This window comes from Grammomys surdaster, unplaced genomic scaffold, assembly GCF_004785775.1.
Source record: "Grammomys surdaster isolate TR1022 unplaced genomic scaffold, NIH_TR_1.0 166, whole genome shotgun sequence".
Lineage (NCBI taxonomy): Eukaryota > Metazoa > Chordata > Mammalia > Rodentia > Muridae > Grammomys > Grammomys surdaster.
The window spans coordinates 8,665,468-8,689,015 of NW_021604614.1; the positions used below are offsets into that span (position 1 = coordinate 8,665,468).

Genomic DNA, 23,548 nt, shown 5'->3' on the forward strand with positions numbered 1-23,548 from the left:
CTTTTCTGAGCTGTTTAGTGTCTGTTGTCAACTTGACACAAATCTAGAGTTGTGGGAAAGAGGAAATCTCATCTGGGGAACTGTCCATGCCGGATTGGCCTATGGCCATGTCTTTGAGGAATTGTCTGAATAGATGATGGATATGGAAGGGTCCAGCCCACTGTGGGCGGCACCATCCCCAAGGCAGTGGCTGGGAAAGAAAACAAGCTGAGTCTGAGCCATACAGTAGGCTAGTAAGCAGCATTCCTCCAGGTTTCTGCTCTCAAGTTCTTGCTTGAGTTCCTACCCTCACTTCCCTTAGTGAGGACTGTGACCTGAAAGCTTAAGCTGAAACAAACCTTTTCTTCCTCAAGCCAATTTTACTTAAAATACTTTATCAAGGCAATAGAAAAGCGAACTAGAAAGCTGGATTGTGTTGGGTTTTAGTGTGCGTGGGTCTGTTGTTGAGTTGAATTGTGGGTCCCATGTCTGTCTCACCACGTGGCTAGGGCCTCTCGTGGGGGCAGAGGTGCTGGAACTTGACTGTGTCCACTCCACACTGGTGCCGAGTGGGCATTGGGCTATGCAATGCCACAGGACTCTGCATGGTGTAGGAGAGCACAATCTGAGGTTCCGAGGGGAGCCAAAGCACTTTGTGGGAGGGATGAGCTCCAGCTGTGTCCCTCAGGGGATGAGAGTTCTTGGTCACAGAGACTCACTTGGCTTATTTGGGTTGGTTGGCTGGGACTCCATGGCTGAGAATGCAGAGAGTTTTTCTACAGGAGATTAGACAGTGGCTATGTAGTTGGAAACTTTCTCCACTGTTCCCCATGGTGGGTCCTACAGAAGAGAAATAGACTATGGTCTTAAGATATTTATTGTCATGTCAAAAAGTAGATAAAAGCTATACCCAGGTATTTTCAGGGTCGGCCTGAGGTTAAATACCTTTTGCAAGGAGGAGGGTATGGGAAAGAATGTTTAATTGGCTACACCCCTCTAACCTTTAGGTACCTCATTAATATGGAGATCCATTTTGAGGCTCTGAGGCCTGTAGTCACGCCCTCTACCAGTGGAGAGGCTAGGGGGTGCTATCCTACATGACTAGAAGGCTCTACTCTATGGAGGTCTTTGGCCTCCTGTCAGGAGCCTAGAGTCTGGGAGCATGACGAAATGCTTGCCCTCCCTTGCAGAGAACCCTATGGGGGTCTCCAGCAATTTCCAGCCAGAACTTGACCAGAAACCATGCTGTTTTTTCATAGTCCTATAGGGTATTGGTGCCATATACCTTTAGTCCCAGCACTTGGAGGGCAGAGACAGGCCGATCTCTGTGAGTTTGAGGCCAGCCTGGTTTCCAGAGTGAGTTCCAGGACAGTGAAGGCTACACAGAGAAACCTTGTCTCTACAAACCAAACAAACAAGCAAACAAAACAACAACAACAATCACCCAAACCAAACCAAACAAAACAAAAACCCAAAGCCAACTAGCATGTTCTTTCCTCACGGATCTCACTTAATGCTTCTTTATTTTTTTTTTTGTGGTGAAGTAGCTCTAAGTCTCCAACCCTCACAAAGCTTAGAGGGTTGGAAGGGAAACTCGGTGGAGGGAAGGCCCCTCCTTATTTGTCACTTCTAGAGTCATCCCTAAGCTTCATCTATGGGATTGCACCCCACCCTCCACCTAGAAAGAAGGAAAAGGCTTCTGTGTATTCTTACCCTCGTTGGGTGCAAGGCTGTTGTCAAATGTGCAGAAAACCAGCATTGTAAACCACAAGCCCCTGCATCCACATCTTTGTGAAAGACACTGTATGTGGTGTATCCAGGACAGTCAACTCAGGAGTCACTCGGGTCCCCAAACGGCACACTTACCACTTGCCTTCCTGAGAAAATGACCGCTGCGGGCCATCACCCCATAATTGACTGATGTGTGCTACTTTTTGACTGAAGGTTGGTGTGGCCCGGGCCTGGGAGTGATTTTTATAACACTCTGTGTCCCATTTATGTTTCTTTCTTCTTTCCTGTCTCCTTTATACTTTTCTAAACTCAAAGCGCCTTTGAGGACATGCAAACGGAAATGGTTCCTATTGAAATATGAGACATCAAAATAGACCCCCAAAGAAAAAGCCGTAGGGAGAAAATTGCCCTGCAAGATGCTAAAGTGTGTCAAAAGGCATCCAGAGTGTGAGAAGGTCCTCAGAGCAGTACCACCAAGTTGCGAGGCCAAACATCAGCCATAAAGCAAAGTCAAGTTTAATATATATTATTGATGAAACTTCAGATCACAGGTTCTAGATACACTGATCATGTAATAAATATACTGATTAAAAAAAAAAACAGGAAAATAAAGCTGCATCTACTTTATTGAAATAAACTCTAGGAGGATCCATGGATTGATTTTCTTAAATGGTAGTTTCTTAATATACAATAAAACCCGGGCCAACATGATAATAAAGAAACAAATGGATGGTGGAGAGGGTGTTTTAAGGACAGAAAGGGATTAAAAATAAGATTATGTAGAAAAGTTAAGAAATCTCTCTTTAGTCATGGTGTTGATGTAAAAGAAATGTGAAATGGGCAGAATTTTGTGGAATACGTGTGAAGTGAGAAGTATACTGCTGTAAGACCAGACTGGCCTTGAACTCACAGAGATCAGCTGGCCTATGCCACCACCATGCAGTTTGAAATTATGTCTTATCCCAAACCCAGGAGGTCAGGAGTATCTCGCTCCCCTGTGCACTTTGGTGTTTGAACACTTGTTTCCCCTGTAGGTGGCGATGTTTGGGGAGGTTATAGAATTTTTAGGAGTTGGTTCCTTACTAGAGGAAGTATGTCACTGAGGGTGGGCGTTGAGAGTTTATAGCCTTGTCTCACTTCCTGTTTGCTCTCTCTCTTTCTCTCTCCTCTCTCCACTCTTCTCCATCTGTCTCTTTGTCTCTATTTCTGTCTCCTCCCTCTCTCTCTGTCCTCTCCATCTGTTTCTCTGTCTCTCTGTCTCTCTCTTTCCTTCTGTCTGTCTCTCTACTCCTTCTCTCTCCTCTCTCTCTCCACCTGTTTCTCTCTCTCCTTCTCTCTCTGTTTCTGTCTTTCTCTTTCTGCATGAGGTAGAGATGTGCTCTCTCAGCTTTCTTTTCTGACAGTCAGCTGCCATGTTTCCTTTGCCATTTTAGAGTCTCTGATTGGAACCATAAGCCAAAATGTACTTTTTTACCCATGAGTCACTTTGGGTCATGGTGTTTTATCACAGAAACAGAACATAATGAACACAGTGGCCATTTAGCTATCAAAACTTCATCAAAATGAACCTGTAAGCCTGTAGGGCTCTGGGGATGCTTCAGCTGGTAAAATGCTTATGAGAAGGGACCTGAGCTAAATCCCAGGACACAAGTAAAAGGACAAAAAGAAACCTGATATGATAGCACAAGAGCATAATCTCAGCCCTGGGGAGGTAGCAACAGGTAGGCAACTACCCCTGTCTCACTGGCCAATCCCAGCCTAGTCAAACTGATGGATTTCAGGCCAACAGGAAGTCTGTTTCAAAACAAAGGCAAATGATGCTCGAGGACCACCTTCAATGCACACACAGTGCAGACACATACACACACATGCATGTACACGTGTACAAAAACACTTTCACACATGTAAAACCCCTCCACACACACAACCGCTCTTATGTGGCAGTTCCTTTGTTTGATGTTCGTTTTGTATTCCCATTTCCTTTCTATTGCTGTACTAAGACATCTTGACCAAAGGCAACATAGAGGAAGAAAGGTTTATTTGACTTACCCTTCCAGGTCATGGTCTATCATTAAGGGAAGTCAGAGCAGGAAGTCAAAGCAGGAACTTAAGGATGTGCCTGTTTGCTATTCCACACATAATTACTTCCAACCAAGGAACTCAGTTCACAGCCAAAGAAGCATGGCAGGAACCATAGAGGAACTCTGCTTACTGATTGCCCCCAGGCTTTTAATAAGCTGTCTGCCTAAGGAATGGTGCCACCCACAGTGGGCTGGGATCTCCTGCCTGAGACAATTCTTACAGATGATTCTGGTCTGAGCAATCTGTCCATTGATGTAGTCCTCTCTGTGCCCTTGACTGGACCAAGTTGATAGTTAAAGCTAGTCTAGGATACCCTAAAAAAATACTGTAGATGTGGAGTTGTATGCATGTGAAGAATCCTTGAAGTACACACCATAATCCAGAATTAGAAATCACCTTTTTCTCCATCAAAGTTACCAAGGAGTGGGCTTGGTTCTAATCTCTCAACACCACAAGTTAGCACACACAACATGATTATTACTTTATCAAACCCAGACATCCATGTGTCTTACTCTCCTAGAGTATGCATAACAAAGGAGAGGGAAGTTGAGGACAGGAATTTTCAGGTCAAGCGTTTCTCATAGTCCCATTCATGCTGATTTCATTATTTACAACACCCCGACACTATTTTTCCTTGAAAATACTTAATTGAAAACCACAGCTCCCCCAAAGACATCCTAGAACATGCAGTTTTTGCTGGCTGAAGTTCTGCTTTTGGTGTGGAAAAATTTCCCTCGATTAAAGAAGTATGTTTATGCAATTCCCCCCCACCTTTTTAAAAAAAAAAAAACAAAAAACACCAGACTGGTCACCTTGAGAGCAGCAGAAACCAATTTGCAACTGTGGTAAGCATATGGTGAAATTAGAGGTTTGAGGTACTTCGTAGACAATGAAAAAAAATTGTTTTCAGGGCAGAGTTTTTTTTTGTATAGCCCTGGCCGTCCTGGAACTCACTCTGTAGACCAGGCTGGCCTCAAGCTCACAGATATCTACTTGTCTCTGACTCCTGAGTGCTGGGATTAAGGTATGCACCACCACCCAGCTTGAAATGACATCTTATCCTAAACCCAGAGGGTCAGGAGCATCTCGCTGCCTTCCCCTCCCACCCCTCCCATCCCCCACCCCCCATCCCCGGTACTTGCATTTAATGCTCTGGGATCTGGGAGATAGCTGGCACTGTCACCCTAGAGCTGTTTCTCTGTAAACATCTGTCCTGTTTTCTATGTGGAGATTATTGGCTTGGCTCAGTTTGGAACTTTGGACGGAGACAGATTTAAGCTTCAAGTCTGTGTCTAATACCTGATGCTGGCATGCAAGCCTATGCCTTCCTCGGTTTTGTTTGTTGAGAAGGGTGAGAACTGGTTAGTGATTATTTCAAGAGGAGGTAAGAAGATGTCGAGAGCTGACTCCTAGAAGCAGCCTGTGTTTCAGATCCAGATCAGCCTCAGGTCCTTCTGCTCGATTCACATAAGGATCATGAGTAGGTGAGGCTTTGCCAAAGCTTGCAGTCCTGGCTCCTGGAGTGGCCCAGGCCTGAGGACTGCGCTGGCAGACCCAGAGACTCACCACTCCAAGCCTTAAAAGCCAGCAGCTTACTGCTTTGGCGCTTTAGAAGCCAGAGACTCATGACTCTCCCTCCTCAGCTTGGGGACTTGTTGCTCTGGATGTTAATGAGCTGGCACTTTGCAGCTGTTGAATGGTCAGCTTCCAGCTGCAGCAGCTGCTGCAGGTGTGGCCTGCAGAAGCCATAGTTACAGAATATGGGCCTTGGTGGTGCAATGTTCCACTCCCTAGTGACCAGTGTCAAAGCCCTCAGGTCCTTGTCAACCTTCTCCTTGCCAGCATAGGCATTGCTACAGTTGACAACCTTCTCCATCCTTCTCTGACACATCTCCCCTGAGTTAAAGCCAGAAGGGAAATGGGCCTTTGGCCATCTTATTTGCACCAAGTTGTGAAGAGGAAAGCTGCACACCCAGGATCTGTAAGACTTTAGGATGCTCTAAGCTCTGATACAGCCTCAAAGAGTCAGTGAGTCACGATGCCAGTAAAGGAAGCCACTTAGCATATGCCTGGACTGCAGAGGCTCTGATGCTCAGAAGACATCGAATCAAGAGTCTTCCAAGCAGGCAGCTGGCCTGGGAAGGGACTTCATAATATCACACAGGTTCAGCTACAGTGCTCTGTGGTTGGGCTATCCCTCACTGAGTGTTCGTTCCTGGGTTGGTCCACAGCCAGACAGCCTTCTGCATCAGGCTGGTGGATTTCTTTTTGGAGTTGATAAAGAAACCTGGATGGTCTGCCATCACAGCAGCATGCCCCCCACACAGCTGTCATATACAGATGTGCAGTGTGTTACTCAGGAGGCCCCGTTTATATTATTCTCCATATGACCATAGCCTCCCTGGATGGCACATGAGTATCCCAGTCTGATGGCTACGCAGCTGATCAGGATTTTATCCTATTTGTATAGAATTACAGATAATGCATGAATAAAGCAAGTGGTATATAGGAGAATGGGGGCTAAAATGTTGATAGTGAAGGTATAGTCATGATATCTAGCTGTTTTCTTAGCTCTCAGTGCATATGTTAGCCAGCTCATGCACTCACACGTGGCACATACGTAACACCCTGAGGTCCTACTAACGGAGTCTCAAAAATGACTGCTAACATTAGGCTGCTTTTTCTTTTTTTCTTTTTGGCTTGGGTGTGTTTGTGTGCCTGGACCAACTTGTAAAATTCTGGAAAGGGACAGAGTACCTTAAGTACTCGGAAGGAGGGTCAAAGCAAAGTCTAGTAGCAGCCTGAAGTTGGATGGTGGGTACAACTGCCTTGGGAATAAAGGCGTGGGTGGGGTCCATTCCGTGATGCCTCCCTCAGTGCGGTCTGTACTGTGGATTTAAAAACACAGGCTCTCCTTTCATGGCCTCTTAGTGTTTTAGCTAACCCAAGGTTTACCGCAAGTGGTTCAGTATGAGTCCTAGCCAGTCAGAAGCTATATCTCTTTCTGGAAGCCACACCCACCGCAAGACCACACCCCTTCAGAAGCCACCACCCTTTCCTGACCACACCCCTTCCTGACGACTCACCTTCCTCTTGGCTCCAATCCCCCTCAAGGATGGGGTCCCTCCCTCCTTGAGAACAAGTCCTTCTTGGCCTTTTGTCTTTTTGCCTTTTAATCTCTAGCAGGTGGCAGTTGTCTGACAGACAGGTGCTGAGGGGGTGAGAGGGTGTCTGGATATCCCCTGTCACCCTTGCTGAGACTGGAACACATACATCCTGCAGTGGGGTTTGATGTACTCGTGTACTGCATGGTAACAGTCCGTCTCTCTGGCGTGTGTACATCCTGGCAATGTGTCAAAAGGCTCATAGGCATGAAGTAATAGCCTCTGTTTCTTAAAGGATTTATTTCTCATGTCAACGTTTTTGTTATCTGCCTGTGATGTGTTATATGTAGCACACGGTATTTCAGTAGTGGAAAGCGCCAGCTTTATAAACACATATGCCAACACCAACACGGCACTGTAAAATGTGTTTCCTGCTGGAGAACATGCTATCAAGTTGGAACTGCCTAACGTTGATCACTCTGGTTCTGCGCTCCCCAACCAGGTCTGTCTTAGCTGCCTGTATACACTGGTGTATTTCTTATAATAGTTAGTTTCCTGTTGCTGCAATAAAACACTGTGCCTTAAAGCAATCCGCTCCAGAGCAGGGAGTCTCCTTAATAGTGAGCATGGCGTGGCAGCCAGAGCATATCACACGCAGAAAGCGGAGATCAAACCGGAAGGCTGTACGCTCTCCAAACCTGCCCCCAGTGAACCACTTCCTCTAATGAGGTTCTACCTTTTAAAGATTCTCTAACCTTCTCAAACAACACCAATTACCTGAGCCTGCTGGGGAGGTTTCTCATTCAAACCACTACAATCTTCAGGTCAGGATGGAAAAGGCTTAGCAAAACCTATATCCCTGTGCTCTAAGGTCTGGCCCTATGCCACTCCAAAAGAACATGGGGGCATGGGGACATGACTCGCACAGGCTACACAGCGGCATCTGGGAAGGCTCGTGCCTCTTTGCCAGTACAGTGTTGAGACACGGCAAGGACTGACCATTGTATAATGTGTGTACTTGGCAGGAAGTCGTGTGGTCAAGATCACCTAGAAATTAGAAGCAGAGTGATTACCAGTAGTGTACCTGGCTGCCATACTGCAGAAAACGGAAATTATTTTATTCTTGGCCACAGTTAATGAGAGAAAACAAGGGACAGGAAATTTTTCCAAAAATCCAGCACGATATCTACTGGTCTCTGAACTGAGGGGTAAATGTGTGTTCTCCTGTATTGATCAGGAGGCCGTACAGCCTATGTTTGGTGTCCAGCTATGAGTAATCTCTCTGCCGCTCTGCAGACAGGAAGGGCTTCACCCAGCTGTGGGTGAAGCTTGCTGGAACTTAGCAGGACGTGGTGTCCTGAGAGATGAGGCTCTGGAAAAACGTTTTATCCTTTGGGATTCAGGAAAGGATGCTTAGCAGGATGTAGTCCCCTGAGAGACGAGGCTCTGGAAAAATGTTTTATCCTTTGGGATTTAGGAAAGGATGCTTCCAGCAAGCTTTCTCTCTTGGAACAGGAAGCTCCTCGGAAGCCAATTCTTTCTTTCCATTCTCAGATTCCTGAGAATCCCAGAGCGGGTTGTGGATTATAGACTATTTAGGGTGTTTGGGCGGTATTACTTTCTAGTTCTAGAACATTCCTTTGGGCACATATACTGTACTTAGAGGCCACCTAAGGTTTTCCCCTCATACTTTGAACTCTGTATGGACTGAACTTCCCAAACTATCTCTCCCCTCTTTGTGCCTCTTCCCCTCCTGTCTTTAACCTTGTCTCAGTTTTCTCTTAAGTTTCTTCTTTCTCCTCTTCTGCCACAAATATCTGCACTAACAATTTTTAAATTAATCTCACAAGGAACAAAAATATTCAAATTTCTCCTTTTGAGCCCAACTTGTTTCTCATTCATCACTTCTAACTTTCATCTTGGTACTTCTTTTATTGAGCACACAGGTGCTTTTAATAATCCATGTGTCAAGCCATTCAGAAATGTGCCTGCCTTGAGTGCTTACTGGTGGCTGTTCAGGTGGGGCTTCTCTGTAGTGGGCCTGTATGTAGTGGTGTAGGAGGATGTGACTCTGCCCATGGTCTCTAGGATGCAGGACACATTTAACGGAAGTAGGAACGCAAGCTACCCACAGGCCCAACTCTCCTTGGGTATCACTGCTGTCAGGTCCTGGTGGGAACTGGCTTCCTAGAAGCCTTTGCACCTGTAACCATATATGGCCAAGACAGTAAATGCCTTCCATAAACTGTAAGTGTACCTGAGTTTGTATTGCCACCGGCCTTGCTCTGTTCTTTGCCCTTCATTCTTCACACTGGCTGGCGAGCTCAGGACAGAGGTGCTTCAAAACATGGGCTGGAAATACCAGGACCATGATCAGCTTTGATCTCTGAATAGCTGAGTGGATCAGAGCCACCCACCACCAAGGCTCGCTGTGAGCTGCTACATCAGAGAAGAGTAATATCTTTTTCCAAAGCAAGCCTGTTTTAGGGGTCTTTGACAGCATCTCAGTCAGCCTTATGGCAGATGAATCACCTCTAGTCTAGTTTAAAAGGTACCAAATGGGAGGATGGTGGCTATTTCATAGCTTAAAAGAACAGCCTGTGAGAGCTAGTCAGAAATATTTGTATAATGTAATGTCAGGTGAATTTGTATATGTGAATGACAGGGTTCATTTGTACATGCTAGTGCTAGGCGATAATTTGCACATATTAATGCAGGGTTCATTTGCATATGTTAATGCTTGGAGCCTGTTGCATATGGTAGTGCTAAGAGATCATTTGCCTATGTCAAGACTACAGGCTCATTTGCATATGTTAATACAAGGGGCAACCTGTATATGTTAATATTAGGAAGTAGTTTGCACATGTACCAGAGGACTATTTACACATGTTGACCTCAGTGGACTGGATCATTTGCATATGTTGAGGTAAAATGATCATTTGCATATGCTAATAAACATCCAACTTGTATATGTTAATGTCAGGAACTGGAGAGAAAGAAGCAAGGTAGGAGGGAAGGGAAGACAAAAAGGAACGTTGTTATTAGGGCTCAGTGAATTCCCAGGAGAGGGCTTTTGGGTAGGTTGGTGTGGTGGTTTAAATAGGTAATGGTCCCCATAGACTCATGTGTTTGAATGCCCGGCCATAGAGAGTGGCACTATTAGGAGGTGTGGCCTTGTTAGAGGGAGTCTGTCATTGTGGAGTGGGGGGGACTTTGAAGTCTTAAATGCTCAAGTTACTCCCAGTGGGTGTAACCTCCTGGCTGCCTTCAGATTAAGATGTAGAACTCTTGGCTCCTCCAGCACCATGTTTACCTACACACTGCCATGCTTCCCACCATGATGATAATGGACTGAACTCTGAGCTAAGAGTTGCCTTGGTCATGGTGTCTCTTCACAGCAATGAAACCCCGATTAAGACGGTTGGCTTGGGTCAACTGTCAACCTCTTCCACAAGGTAGTGGACAGACACCCTGAATGTATGATCTAGGATTAAGACCGTCATTACCAGAAGGCAGATTGCTTAAGCAGTAAATTCAGAGTCAGAGACTAGGGCAGGCAGGGGCAGGTAGAGGCTCAAACATAACCAGCATGGCCCTGTGTTCAGCATCTAGGCTGCCAGCTACTCTCATATATTTTAGTTAAGTCTGAATCCTGTACTTGGGGCAGTGTAGATATACATTGTACTTATGATATATATATATAAAATAAACATCACACGTAACACACATATCTAGTCTTTACAGCTTGCTCTATTATGTATTAACAGCACCGCATTCCCTAACCCCTAGCAGGTTCTGTCTGTATCAGCCTACACTGCATGGGCATACTCTGGGGAAAATTATGGCTTTTCTGCTCTCACCATGGTGGATGTGTTATTAAATGTAAATCTACAATAAAGTGTCTTCGGAAATCAAGTGCTGTGTTTATCTCTGGTAATGAGGCTGTCAGGGTAACCTGTATTTATGGGACCACAAGTGGGTTATAAACTTCTACTAATGACTATAAGGAACCTGCTTGTCATAAACAAAGAGGGAACTAGCATTTGCTTCAGACCCAGTGAAGCCAGTCTCCACAGGTTCTAAGAACTGCCTGCCAGGGGGCTTCCACAGGCTGCCACTTGTAACTCTGAAAGGAAATGTTTCAGAATGATTAACGCAGGCTGGCCATGTTCTGTAAACACCTCAGATCCATCTCCAAGGAGCTGGTGGCCAACATTGCAGATGTTTGTATGTGATGCTCGCACATGGCGTGGGCCTCCATCAGGCAAACATCTCTTTCCCACTCTGTGTCAGCTGCTCAGGCTGTGTGTGTGTGTGTGTGTGTGTGTGTGTGTGTGTGTGTGTTTTCTCAGGAAAGTCTTCTATTTGTGAGAGAGGTGAATTCAGTGTTCTATGGTAAATCTTAGAATTTTCTCTTCAAAGCCACTGTAGCCAGAGAAAACTTCAGGTAATTTAAGGGCTAAATAAATAACCCCATTCATTTGAAAAACCACTCACTGAAAAACATCATCCAAATTCTAAATGACCTACTTAGATTAAAATCTGAGTAAAATATAAACCCATTATATGTCAGCTAAGGCCTATGTACCAGAAATGTCCAGAGAATAAGAGATTGCCAAAGCCAGGCTGATGACCTATTTATTTAAAGCAAATTTGATTCAATAAAATTCCAGTGCATAGTAATTGGGGCAGCCTCTATAATCCAATCTAACATATCTCGGAAGAATATCTGTCGGTGGTGAATGGAATCTTCCGCTAGCAGATCTCTGCGCATGTGTAACACCACACAGGTGCATCTGGAGGCCATGGACTGATCTCAGGGGTTTAATCATCTCACTGTGCTTTTGAATTAGGCTTTCTCACAGAGACCTGGGACTGATTTGGCTAGACTAGCTGGCAAGCATGTCCCTGACATCTTTCTGTCTTGACTTCCCTAGCATCGGGATTATAAGCTTTTCCCTCTGCTCCCAGCTTTTACGTAGGTACTGTGGATCAAACTAATGGTCACTCAGCAAGCACATTCTACACTGGGCCATCTCCCCAGTTGCTTTACCAGCACGCCTGACCACCTATAATTTAGCCAAGTTTGTAAAAAGTGAGAGCCAAAACTTATTTTTTTTTTTTTTTGGCCAAAGATTCTCCTGAGTATCCAGACCAGCTGGACTTGAGGCTTGGGCATAAAACCTCACCTTTATAATTGATGCATGCAAAGCATGTGCTAGTGTAGTCAAGATTTGAAATACAAAACATGGGCTGGTTGTGTCACCTAGCGATAGGATACTTGTCAAGCATGTGTAAGGTCCTGGGTCTCATCCCAACACCAGTAGAACAAAACTCCCACAAAGCTTGTTCATTCTCCTCCTCCCCCCACCCCATGGACATATGCATGCCATATGCTACAATCCCTTTCTAAAACTGTTAGTGTTAGCGCCTAGGACTGTAGGGGGTGGTTCTGATACTTTGGGAATTTGCGGGTGAATGCTGAAAGTCTTGTTCCCCAGTTGGTTCTTGATTCTGATACTTTGATCAAGAATTTGTGGGTGAATACTGAAGGTCCTGTTCCCCAGTTGGTTCTTGATCAATCAATAACGATACTAGTGGCTAATGGTTAGGTGGAAGAGGCAGAACTTCCAGATTCCTACAGGCAAGATAGGAGATGCAGAAGAGAAAAAAAGATTTGCCATGCTTTGGAGGGAGAGAGATCCACCAGCCATGTGAGACCACAGGTGGAGTGGCCATTGGCCGCTTCCCTGACTGGGCCTGGGGTAGCAGGTGAGAAATTAGAAACACAACTAAGCTGAGGGCAGATTAGGGTGCTGAGCCAGGAGAAGGTAACTAGGCAACTAAGTTGTGGGAAGATTTAGAGGTGTTGAGTTGGGAGTGAAGGTAAGGGCATGTTAGCAGCGGCAAGTTTAGAAGTGCCTGACCATTGAGCTAAAAAGCATATGTGTTACTATGGGTATGGCCTTTAAGACCCTCATCCTAGCTGCCTGGAAGCCAGTCTCCTAGCAGCCTTCAGATGAAGATGTAGAACTCTCAGCTCCTCCTGCACCATGCCTGCCTAGATGTTACCATGCTCCCACCTTTATGATAATGGACTAATCCTCTGAACCTGTAAGCCAGCCCCAATTAAATGTTATCATTTATAAGACTTGCCTTGGTCATAGTGTCTGTTCACAGCAGTAAAAGCCCCATTCCTCAAAGCATTTCATTGCCTCTAACAGTGAAGATTTCAGAGGTGCAGGACAGGAACTGGGGGCTCCTCTTCTGATCACATGAATTTAACACAGAGCACGTGACAAAAACTGCTGCCAGTATCACTATCTCCTCCCCTGAAGAACCAAAGCCTCCAGGCATCCCTTGGTACTTTTCCTTCTAAGCTCTTTATATTCTCCCCAAGGAGTAAGAAAGGGAAGGCACAGTAGGGAACACACATTCTTCACATCTACCAGGCAGTTTGTAAATCAAACTGTGAAAATCACTGTGTTGCCCTTTTGCCACAGACTTCCCACCACATGGAGGCTTTTTCTTTTGAAATTTTCTTAGAAAGAAACAAGGACATGCGTGCAAAGAGAGCTTCTAGTCTCCCTCCGTCATCCAGCTTCTGTGTAAGGGCAGGGGTGTTTGTGCTTTGCAGAAAAGACCATGGGGCCATGTGGTTCCCTTCCATAGTGAAGGGAGAGTGGAGGGGAGAGATGGTAAATGAAGCCTCAAGTGGAAAGTGGACCGCCTCGGGGAATGTGTCCTTGGCTGAATCAGGAGTAGATATTGGGCATCCTGACCCAAAGCAACCAGCACTGAGTAGCAGAGAAGGTGAGCGCAATCAGTTTCACCAGTTCTGGATAGCAGGAGTTCACAGGGATGCAGGCAGAGCCCAGAGTGTTGTCCTACCTGAAAGAAAAGTATCTGTCCAAGACACCCCCAAGACCAAGTTCTCGGCACAAAGGAGATGTATTTGCCCCTGAGGGACAAAAGGCAGGGAGTAAGAGACAAACACAGGAGAGAGAGGAAGAGGGAGAAGGGGAAGGGAACAAGGGAGAGGAGGAGGAACATTTGTCCCCAGAGGACAAAGGACTGCCTCTGGATAGAGAGGAGACAGACATGGCACATAGGCGAATGGCAGTTTATAAAGGTAAAGCTTATAAAGTTTATCTTATGTTAGGGCGAGGTGTTTAATTTTAACTGGGCATGTTAATTAGGTGAGCCAAGGGGAGCTTTTGATTGCTGGACTTCAATACTTTGATAGCTGGACCTTGGTGGTCAGTCTCACGAGGAACAAGTGGCCAAATAAGGAAATAGACCTTGGTGGCTGGCTTTAGGAATGTAATCTAACAATTTTTAAGCAAGGCCAAGGGAATAGAGGAGAAGGGCAAGGCCTGCCAGAGCCATGCTCGCCACACTCCAGCTGTCCAGAGTCCCTTCACTACCTGCAGCTCAAGGCCTGTTCCTCTTCTCTGGAGTCATGTGAGAAACAAGATTTACAAATGATTTAACAGACTATTTGAGGATAAAATGATACAGAACTACAATGAACTTAGAATAACATCTGGTTGGTGATAAGTACTTCATAGTGTGGAGGAAGAAGAGGAAGAAGAGGAGGAGGGAGAGGGAGAGGAGGAGGAAGGAGAGGAGGAGGAAGAGGGAGAGGAGGAGGAGGAGGAAGAGGAGGGGGAAGATGGAGATGGTGGTGCTGATGAAAGAGATGGATCTAGTGATGATGGTGTTGGCGGTTGTCATGGTGATGATGTTGAAGAGGGATTTGTGGTGATGATGGTGAAGAAAAGGATGGTGGTGGTGGTGATGGTGATGATGATGGGGTTGTAGTGATCATGATCAAGGTAGGCATCATGGTAATGGTGATGAAGAATAGAGGTTGTGATGGTGATGGTGACAATTAGCACTGTGGTGGGGATAATAATGAAGAATATGATAGAGATGATGAAGGGAGGTTTGTGATGGTCATGATGATGGAGTTGTGGTGATGAGGAAGAAGAAAAGGATGATGATGGTGATGATGTTCAAGATGGGGGTTGTATCTATGATGATGATGACGACGATGAAGGAAGATGATCAGAATGTCAAGAAGGAACAGGAACATAGAAGGTGGCTAGCCCTCCTCAACCCAGTGCCTGAATGTGCCAGGTCTCATGACTAGCCTCTCACCTGAGTCTCAGTTCTCCTGGGTGAAACTCAGACACCGATGGGAAAGTCAGATATAGTCCTTGCCCTCCGTATGGTTTGCTGGCTGCTCAGGACCCTCTCCCTACAGGCCTGCCCTTATTATGAATGTTACCTCCGTATTTTTGGCTTCCTTCCATTTCTCAAATACTCACTATAAGGGATTTCAGGTAGGTTTTACGGTTGTTTTATGTGTTGTCTTTTAATTAATAGAGACATTATATTTCCATATGTAACAGATGTTTGCTGAAGGCCAGCATGTTTTGCCAGCTCCTTCTGTAAAAGTGGGGATAACTGGGGTGGGGGACTTTGACAGATGGATAGGAAATGTGGTTACAAATTTGTGTTTAAATCCGATTCCTGTTGAGTGAGCTCATAACCTCAAGGCTACGATGTACAAATGCTCGCTGTGACCCTGGTACCACTGCTGCCCCGGGACTTCCCCAGGGCTATCTCAAACATGCACTTCCTGTCTTCAACAGAGCCAAGGTTAAGAAAGGAGTGAGCATTGTCGGGGTGAGAGCCAGCAGCTCTTCCATCTGGGATGTCAAGCAGAGCACCGAGTATACTGGGAAGTATGCGCCAGCCGTCATCTTTTGTCAGAAGAAATCTGCTGGCTCCGAAAAGAGGTAAATCCCACCTGGCCGATGCTGTGCTCAGACTCTGCCGTGGTGGCTTCCTGTTGCCCCTAGGTTTGCTAACCGACTCCATTGCAAGTTGTAGTTGGTGCGTGCTGTCTGTCATTAAGGGCTCTAGGTAAAATGGGCGGAGTCTCCCAGTTGCGGGCAGCGGGGTACTGTTCACAGTGGACCCACACAGGGCCACAGAGGCCCTATCATCTGAAAGGATCTCTCCATGCGGTGACATCCAACAGTACAGGAAGTTGTCACTTCTTTCTGTTTCACATCAGAGGTGTCAGAATTGCGGGGGGTTATCTCTTACATCGTATTTCTGCATGCTTTAAATACAGGAGCATTCACTCTGTAAAGGCAGGGTGCAGCCCACCTTTACGGTGCTGATGTCAACGTAATGCATACGATTATATTTGTGCCGGGGGGGGGGGCACTTTCTGATGGAACAGTGGGCCGCCCGCTGTGGAATTACAGGCGATTGTGAATCACCCCGAGGAGAAATTAAAACCCGGATCTGCTTCTGATAGCCACCAAATTAGAAACAGGCAATTCACAGCTGGGCAAGGAACGGCTTGGAGACTTAGGAGTTCGTGATTTATTCCTCTCTCCCGGAACCTCGGAGAATTCCTAGGCTGGTCACATACATTTTCTTTGTCACTTTTAGGTTTCTTCTGGTTCTTTATATTACTGAAAGAAAATTGAGCAGAAAAAAAAAATCAAAGGATGAATTGAGGAAGGTAAAACCTTGTTCCTGGAATGCAGTTCTAAATCCCAGAACTCAGTTGTTTGGAGAATACATTTATTTCCCACGATATGGAGGTGGCTATTGCTGCTTTGTTTTAGCCCCCACTCCCTTCGTTCATTACCAAAAGCACTTGAAACCAATTCAGCGATGGCTTGGCGTCAGTCTCTCCCGGTTCTCCTTTCCCAGAATCTGGGTCACCTGTAGCAGCTCTCATCTGTGAACTTCTTTTTTCCCCTAACTGGAAAAGAATGAGAGGAAAAGAATGAGAGGAAAAGAATGAGAGGAAAAGAAGAAGCTGGTGTTTGAGCTCTGCCTTGGATGTTCCTGTGGCTCATCCAGGGCAACTTGTTGGTCTCACATGATCTCGGCCCAGTGTGCCCAGGAGATAGATCCAATTTGCAAAATGAGCACCATCCTCATGACAGGTGACATTGTGGTCACGTAGCCAAGCTGACAGGAGGACTGATAGACACACACATGCAAAAACAGAGTGATGGACAGAGGGACGGGTGGATATGGAGTCTGGATTTCTAGATGTATGTATGGATGGGTGGGTGGGTGAATGAGTGGGTGGATGGATGGATGGATGGATGGGTGGGTGGATGGATGGATAGATGGATAGGTTAGTATTGTGGCTTGAACTCCCTACCCACCCCCACCCCATCCCTAATGCTTTCTCATTTGCACACTAAGTCTTCAGCTGGCAGCCTGTTTTGGGAGACTGTGGAAACTTCTGGAGGAAGTGGACCACTATGGGTAGGCCTTAAGGCTCTTTTTCCTGTCTGATCTCTGCTGCAGAACTGCAGAAGCAATGTGACCCACCCACCCCACACTATTTTTTTTTTTTTTTGTTTGCTTGTTTTCGTGCTTATTTGTCTTTTCAAGTCAGGGTTTCTCTGTGTAGCCCTGGCTGTCCTGGAAATTACTCAGTAGACCAAGCTGGCCTCGGACCCAGAGTTCTGCCTGCCCCTGCCTCCCAAGTGTGGGATTAAAGGCGTGTTGCCACCATGCCCAGCCCACTCTTGCTTTCTCTACTGTGCTGGACTGGATTCCTACTTAAGTTGTGAATCAAAAGACATCCTTCCTCTCATAAGGTGTCTCTCATAGCGTATCTGGCCACAACCACAAGAAAAAGTAAATGATACATATTTAGATGCATAGAAAAATTAGGGATAGATGAATGGATGGAGAGATGATGGATGGATGGTAGATGAGTGGATTTGACTGGTCAGATAGCTCTGCAGAGGATGACGGATGGATGGGTGGATGGATGACAAAGTTAAAGGATGGATGAATGAATGATTGATTGATAGACAGATAGATGATAGGACGGATAGATGTATGAATGGATAAGCGAGTGAAACCATGAATGAATGATGGACGAATGGATGCCTGGATGATGTGCTGGATGGTTGCTTTTATTCTCTAGCACACGAGGAGAGTCAAGTGTGGGAAAGGGTCCAGCTAATGCTTTCTCATTTCTCCTGGCCCATTGTTTGCTGTCTGCCATGACTCGTCGATAAGCAGTCATGTTGCCCACAGAAGCAAAGGGATTTGAACCACCTCATTAACAATTGGCTGTGTTCATCCTAGACCCAGAAGGGAGGAGTAGAGCCTCTGAGGGTGGTCCCTCACCTCAGTGTACAAGCTGCCCAGCCCTTGCTCTGCCAACCCAAGCCTTCCAGTACACCACGTCTCCAGGCCATCTCTAAGCACTCTGATGTATGGGGTAGTCAGCTCTTGTCCTGCACTTCTGCCAATGTCTCTTTTAATAAAGAAAACCCTTGATAGACTACCCAGGGATTTTTCTCTGAAGGATATAGTGTCCTGATGTGACCCACTGGAAGCACTTTTCTTGTCCCATGCTTGGTTCATATTTATGCAGACAGACAATGGAAATGGATATCTATAAGAGCCTGTACAGTGCTTTATTTAAGGGTGAGGACACCGTATATCAGACACATGTCTACCACATGCTAGTGATACGCTTGTGCAATGTGATCATGTGTACCTTCTCTAGGACACAAACACAAGGTAGGGTCTCAATGTGACAGGCTGGCAGACTGACCTTCATGATTGCCTAGACCAGAAACTCCTTTGGCGTCAGACTCGAGCCTTGCTTGCAGCTGTGTCTGCAGCCACCAAGCAAGTGCCTGGTATGCAGGAGGATACCTGTAACTGCTTGATTAATGAAATCTGGAGTAAGCCTGCCTCCGTGAACGTACAGATTAAGATACAAGTCTAAACACGTACTTCAGGATGGTCTCGAGTTTATGAGTCCAGAGAAGTCCACTCAAGAAAAACGTAGAAGGATATTTATCTGAGCAGATGCTGTCCCAGAAAAAAAAAAAAACCCTATAGAAGATTGACACCTGAGATTCCTGCAGGCAGAGCTAGGATGCCAGGAAAAGCTGCAGGTAAATTAATTTTTGCAGTGAAACATTTGGGTTGAGGTTTGTTTTTTTTTTTCCACCCTGTGTCTGTTTTCTACTTAACAAAATGCACATGATGAAAATAAATGTTTTCATTACGTACCACGTATTTATTACCGTCTTCAATAGTTATCCCTGACCTACTTCAAAACCTTTCATTCTAAACGTCTACCTTCCCTGAGTGGAGTAAAGGGAAACCTTGGTCCAGTATTTCGGGTGATGCTGAAGCGAGGGGAGGTCCTTTTCTTCTCAAGGATAATTGGAAAATGTCTCATTGAGCTGAGCTTTGATAATGTTGGTAGCTTTGGCTTTTGGGGGAGGGGGGTAATGTTTTGCTCTATAAATCCTTTCTCCTCTCTGACCGTTTCTCCGTTATCTTCAAACTCTGAGCTCAGCTGTGGGAACTCAGGAGAGGCAGTCTTCATTAGCTGAAGAGTCCTAGATTGTGTGTTGCTGATAATCTTGCCTGGATCAGGAAGCCGCCTTAATGAAGTGAAGCCGCTATGACAGGTGCAATTTCATGGGTAAGGAGCCACTTTCGTATCAGCGATGAACTCAGCAGGAGTTAGTGAAGATCTCTTATCGCCTTCAAGTTCATAGTCCTTGTTTGAAGAAGTTTGTTTGCCGAGAGTCTCACCCTAACACGGTTATCTCGGTGATCAAGTCTGCTTTGATTTGCCTTCACAGATCCGGAACCCGAAGCGGAATAGCTAATTGCCCTTTGCCCCTAGATCCCATCCTGCAGTTTCAGAATCTTGCTGGCCAGGGCACCAACTTAGATAAATATGTATAGAGCCTGGTGGGTAAAATTTGCTCATGGATGGGGGTTTCCCAGAGGTTCCCAAGGTAGATCTGCAAATGATGTTCTCGGCACACAGACTTACATGTCAATGAACTTGAATGATACCAGCCTGCCTACCTCTGAGTTCCCCAGCATGGCTGTAGTGTGGAGAGGTATCTCTCGCTCTGGCTCATGTTCAGTTAGCTTTCTTGTCTTTGAGGCTTTGATTTCTTGACAGCATCTTGCAGGCAGGCAGGCAGGCAGGCAGGCAGGCATTGCAAGAATCCATTCTGGTTCATAATGAGCCGCTCCTTATTCCACGCAATGGTGATTTTCCACTTACTGTAGGTAATGTGTTTCATCTTAAAACAAACATATTTTAAGTAATAGAATGAGCTGCGAAGAAGGAGGTAATTGATATTTAATTTGTAGTTTAGACACAGATAGCTGTGATTGACTTTATGAGGCTACATGAAAGTGAGGCCTGACAGACACATATCAAACCATTTGTTAAGATTGATGTTCTAGTATTCTGTGATAAATGTTATAACCAAAAGCAAATTGAGGAGGAAAAGATTATTTGGCTTATACTTCCCAGGTCACAGTTTGTCATTGAGGGAAGCCAGGACCAGAACTGAAGCAGAAACCTGAAGTATAGACTATGGAGTATGTTGCTTGCTGGTTCAGTCTCTAGATCAGGGCAGCTAGCTAGCTTTCTTTTAGAGCCTAGAACACACCTGCCTAGAGAATGGTGCTGCCCACAGTGGCCTGGATCCCCCTACATCAATCATCAATGGATATAGTCCCTCCCAGGCATGCCCACCGGGGCCACTCTGATTAATGCAATTTTTCACTCTTCCGAGGTGACACTAGGTTTGTGTGGAATTGTCGATAGAAACTAACTAGAACGAGTAAGGAGGATGGTTTAATTTTCTTAAACCTAGTAAGAATGGCTTGAATAAGATAGACATTCATTTCCGAGTCACATAGCAAAAATAATGAATGAAGAAAGTCAGCCAGACGGACATACAGCTCCTGATACTGCTGGGTTCCCAGGCACCGTCTATGCCCCCCCACCATGTTAACTCATGGTTTATATCAGTGGTTCTCAACCTTCCTAACACTGTGACCTTTTAATATAGTTCCTCGTGTTGTGCTGACTCCAACCGTAAAATTATTTTGTTGCTACTTCATAACTCTAATTTTGCTACTACCATGAGTCATGACGTAAAATATGTATTTTCTGATGGTCTTAAGCAATCGCTGTGACGGGTTCATTTAACCCCTGAAGGGATTACAACCCCCAGGTTGGGAAGCACTGCCTTACCTCCTCGAAGATTAAGATGCTGCAGAAGTGCCAAACATTTCATCAGCATAGCAGATCAAGTAAAAGTGGCAGGAAAGGATCTTCTTAGCTGGCACAGCATTTTTGGAAAAAGTGACCTTCCTGGAAGCTTCTGCCAACCTCCATTCTCTTTCCCTTGTCAGAAAAGAATGACGCGGCCATGTCAGGCAGCCAAGGAGAGTCAGAATATAGACCATGTGCCAATTCAGAATCACAGAGTTCAGCCCCACAAACAAGAGCAACGCGGTTGACCAGGTGACCAGCAAACATCTCAGTAATTTACAAAGATGACATGTGGTGAGAATTCCAGCGGACGGTTAGATGAGGAGAGCATGCTGGCCATCCACCATCCCCAACATGCGTCACGTGTTCCCATGGAAACCCACATGAGCACTGACCTCAAAACTCAGGCAGTGTTCTCCGAAGTAAGGGTGCGGAAGATGGGAGGCAGCCAATCTCAGTTGTTCCTTCAAAAAAAAAAAATGGAGCGGTGTACAAAACATGTCAGGAGCATCGTAAGTGCAAGCAGACGCAGGGGAAATATAACTGCCAGAAAGGAATAAGGGCAGACAACCCACCCCCCAACAAATCAGAATCTCCCACATGAAACAGCTTGGAGCCTGCCAGTGTTCTCAGATTCAAACTGAGCACCGTGTCACAAAGACAAGTCAAGCCTTCCGGAAGAAGAAACTGCTGGAGGTCAGCAGGGTGTTAAGAGATAAAAAAGAATCACTTGCTAGATTCACTTCCACAGGAATCAAAACCACTGTAGCAGAATAAAGAGCACCAGGAGATAGAAACTTTAAGAAACGGAACGAGAAATGTATAAAGTATCGAGGATGAGAAATGGCTGGGAGCCAATCATGTTATAGTATAAAAAGAGTAAAAGCAAAATGACGTGGTCGACACAGGCTGACAATTGGGGTCAACACCTCCTCCATTAAAAAGATGTCCAGAGAAACAGAGAACAAGCACCCACAAGAAGTACACGCATGTTCATAGAGCCCGGTGCAATGCTAACCCAAACCTGGGAGTCACTCAGTAATAAAGCCCAAAGATGGGATAAACAAAATGTGATATGTCCAGAAGGTGAAATATGATCCTGTAGAGAAAAGGGATGACTGGGGTATGGGATGCAGTCGGGCAGGTCTTGAAAGCATTATGCTGTATGAGTTGAGGTGATTCTAAAAGACACATGTGATTAGAAAATTCAATAGTTGGGTATTGGAGATGACCACAGTGCTCTATGAACACAACCAAAATCTTTGAAGGTAGGCTTTAAAATCGTGGCACTGGCGGAGCTCAAGGCCCCAGAGGCGAACCGACTACAGATATTCTGTAAATGGACAAAGTATCAAATAGCAAATTGGACTTGCTGGGTGAGGGGGAGAAAGAGGGAGAGGGACGGGAGAGTGGGGGAGGGATGGAGGGCCGGAGGACGGGCAGTGGTCATATGTAGTATGCAAGTCAGGAAATACCTAATTTAGATCACACGTTGTTATGCGGCTCTCCTGAGGAAATTCTCTGTTCTCTTCCTCATCCTGTTTTGAGACCCAAGAACAACACATGTGCACACACACGGAAGCAGCTCTGAGGACCATGTACTGAGTATGTTTGCTAGGGCAGAGTGGTCCTTATACTCAAATCCTTTAGGCTAGATCTTTTCCCTTTAGTCTTCAATGTGAACAGTGAAGCACCTTATTCACACACACAAAGCCTGTTGTGGTGGTTTGAATAAAAATGACTCTCATAGGCCCACAGAGAGTGGCAGTAGTAGGAAGTGTGGCCTTGTTGGAGGAAGTCTGACTTGTTTGGAGGAAGTGTGTTGCTGGGGGTAGGGGTGGGGCATGCTTTGTGATTTCAGAAGTTCAAGCCAGGCCCAGTGGCTCAGTTTCTTCCTGCTGCCTGTCGATCCAGATGTAGATCCCTGGACTATCTCTCTAACACCATGTCTGCCTGCATGCTGCCATTCTTCCTACCATGATAGTGGACTAAACCTCTACACTGTAAGCCAGCCCCTATTAAATGTTTTCCTTTACAAGAGTTGCAGTGGTCATGGTGTTTCTTCATAGCAATGAAGCCATAACTCCGATACCTGTGCTGAGGGCGGCTAGTGTTATTTCCGTATGTTTAAACTCAGTGTCTACCAGGAGCCTTTTTGACCAAATGAGTTTTTAGTAGATGCTGCTCTAGGGACATAGTACCATAGCAGGTCACAGTTGTTTCCCATGCTTCTCAATAACACAATTCCTGTGTGTTTTGGCAGAGACAGGAAATAAACAATAAAAGGCTTTCCTAGGCTGAGGGCAAAGGTGATGTTTTGTGCATTGCTGAAGAGCCGTGGGGGAGTCTGTCCACTGGAGATGTATGTGTGAGGATGCTGTTGTAGAAACCTGTAACTTGAAGCCCACATGGCAGCCCTGCAGTGGCAGCATAGGGCGTGCCTGTTGCTGATGTAGGTGGGAGACATCCCTTGTTCACAACAGTGCCTTTTGGAAACAGCACAAAGTTAAAGCCTGGCAATGTTTTCATTAGAGAT

General features: G+C 45.7%; 1 protein-coding gene across 1 annotated transcript in view; it reads left to right on the forward strand.

Moving 5' to 3' along the window:
* The window catches only part of Tmem132d (transmembrane protein 132D), a 626,423-nt gene that overhangs the window by 273,481 nt on the left and 329,394 nt on the right, over positions 1-23,548 (forward strand). The window contains exon 3 of the mRNA XM_028766177.1: positions 15,557-15,703. Within this exon, the coding sequence (XP_028622010.1) occupies positions 15,557-15,703 (147 nt within the window). The remainder of the gene's footprint in view (positions 1-15,556; positions 15,704-23,548) is intronic.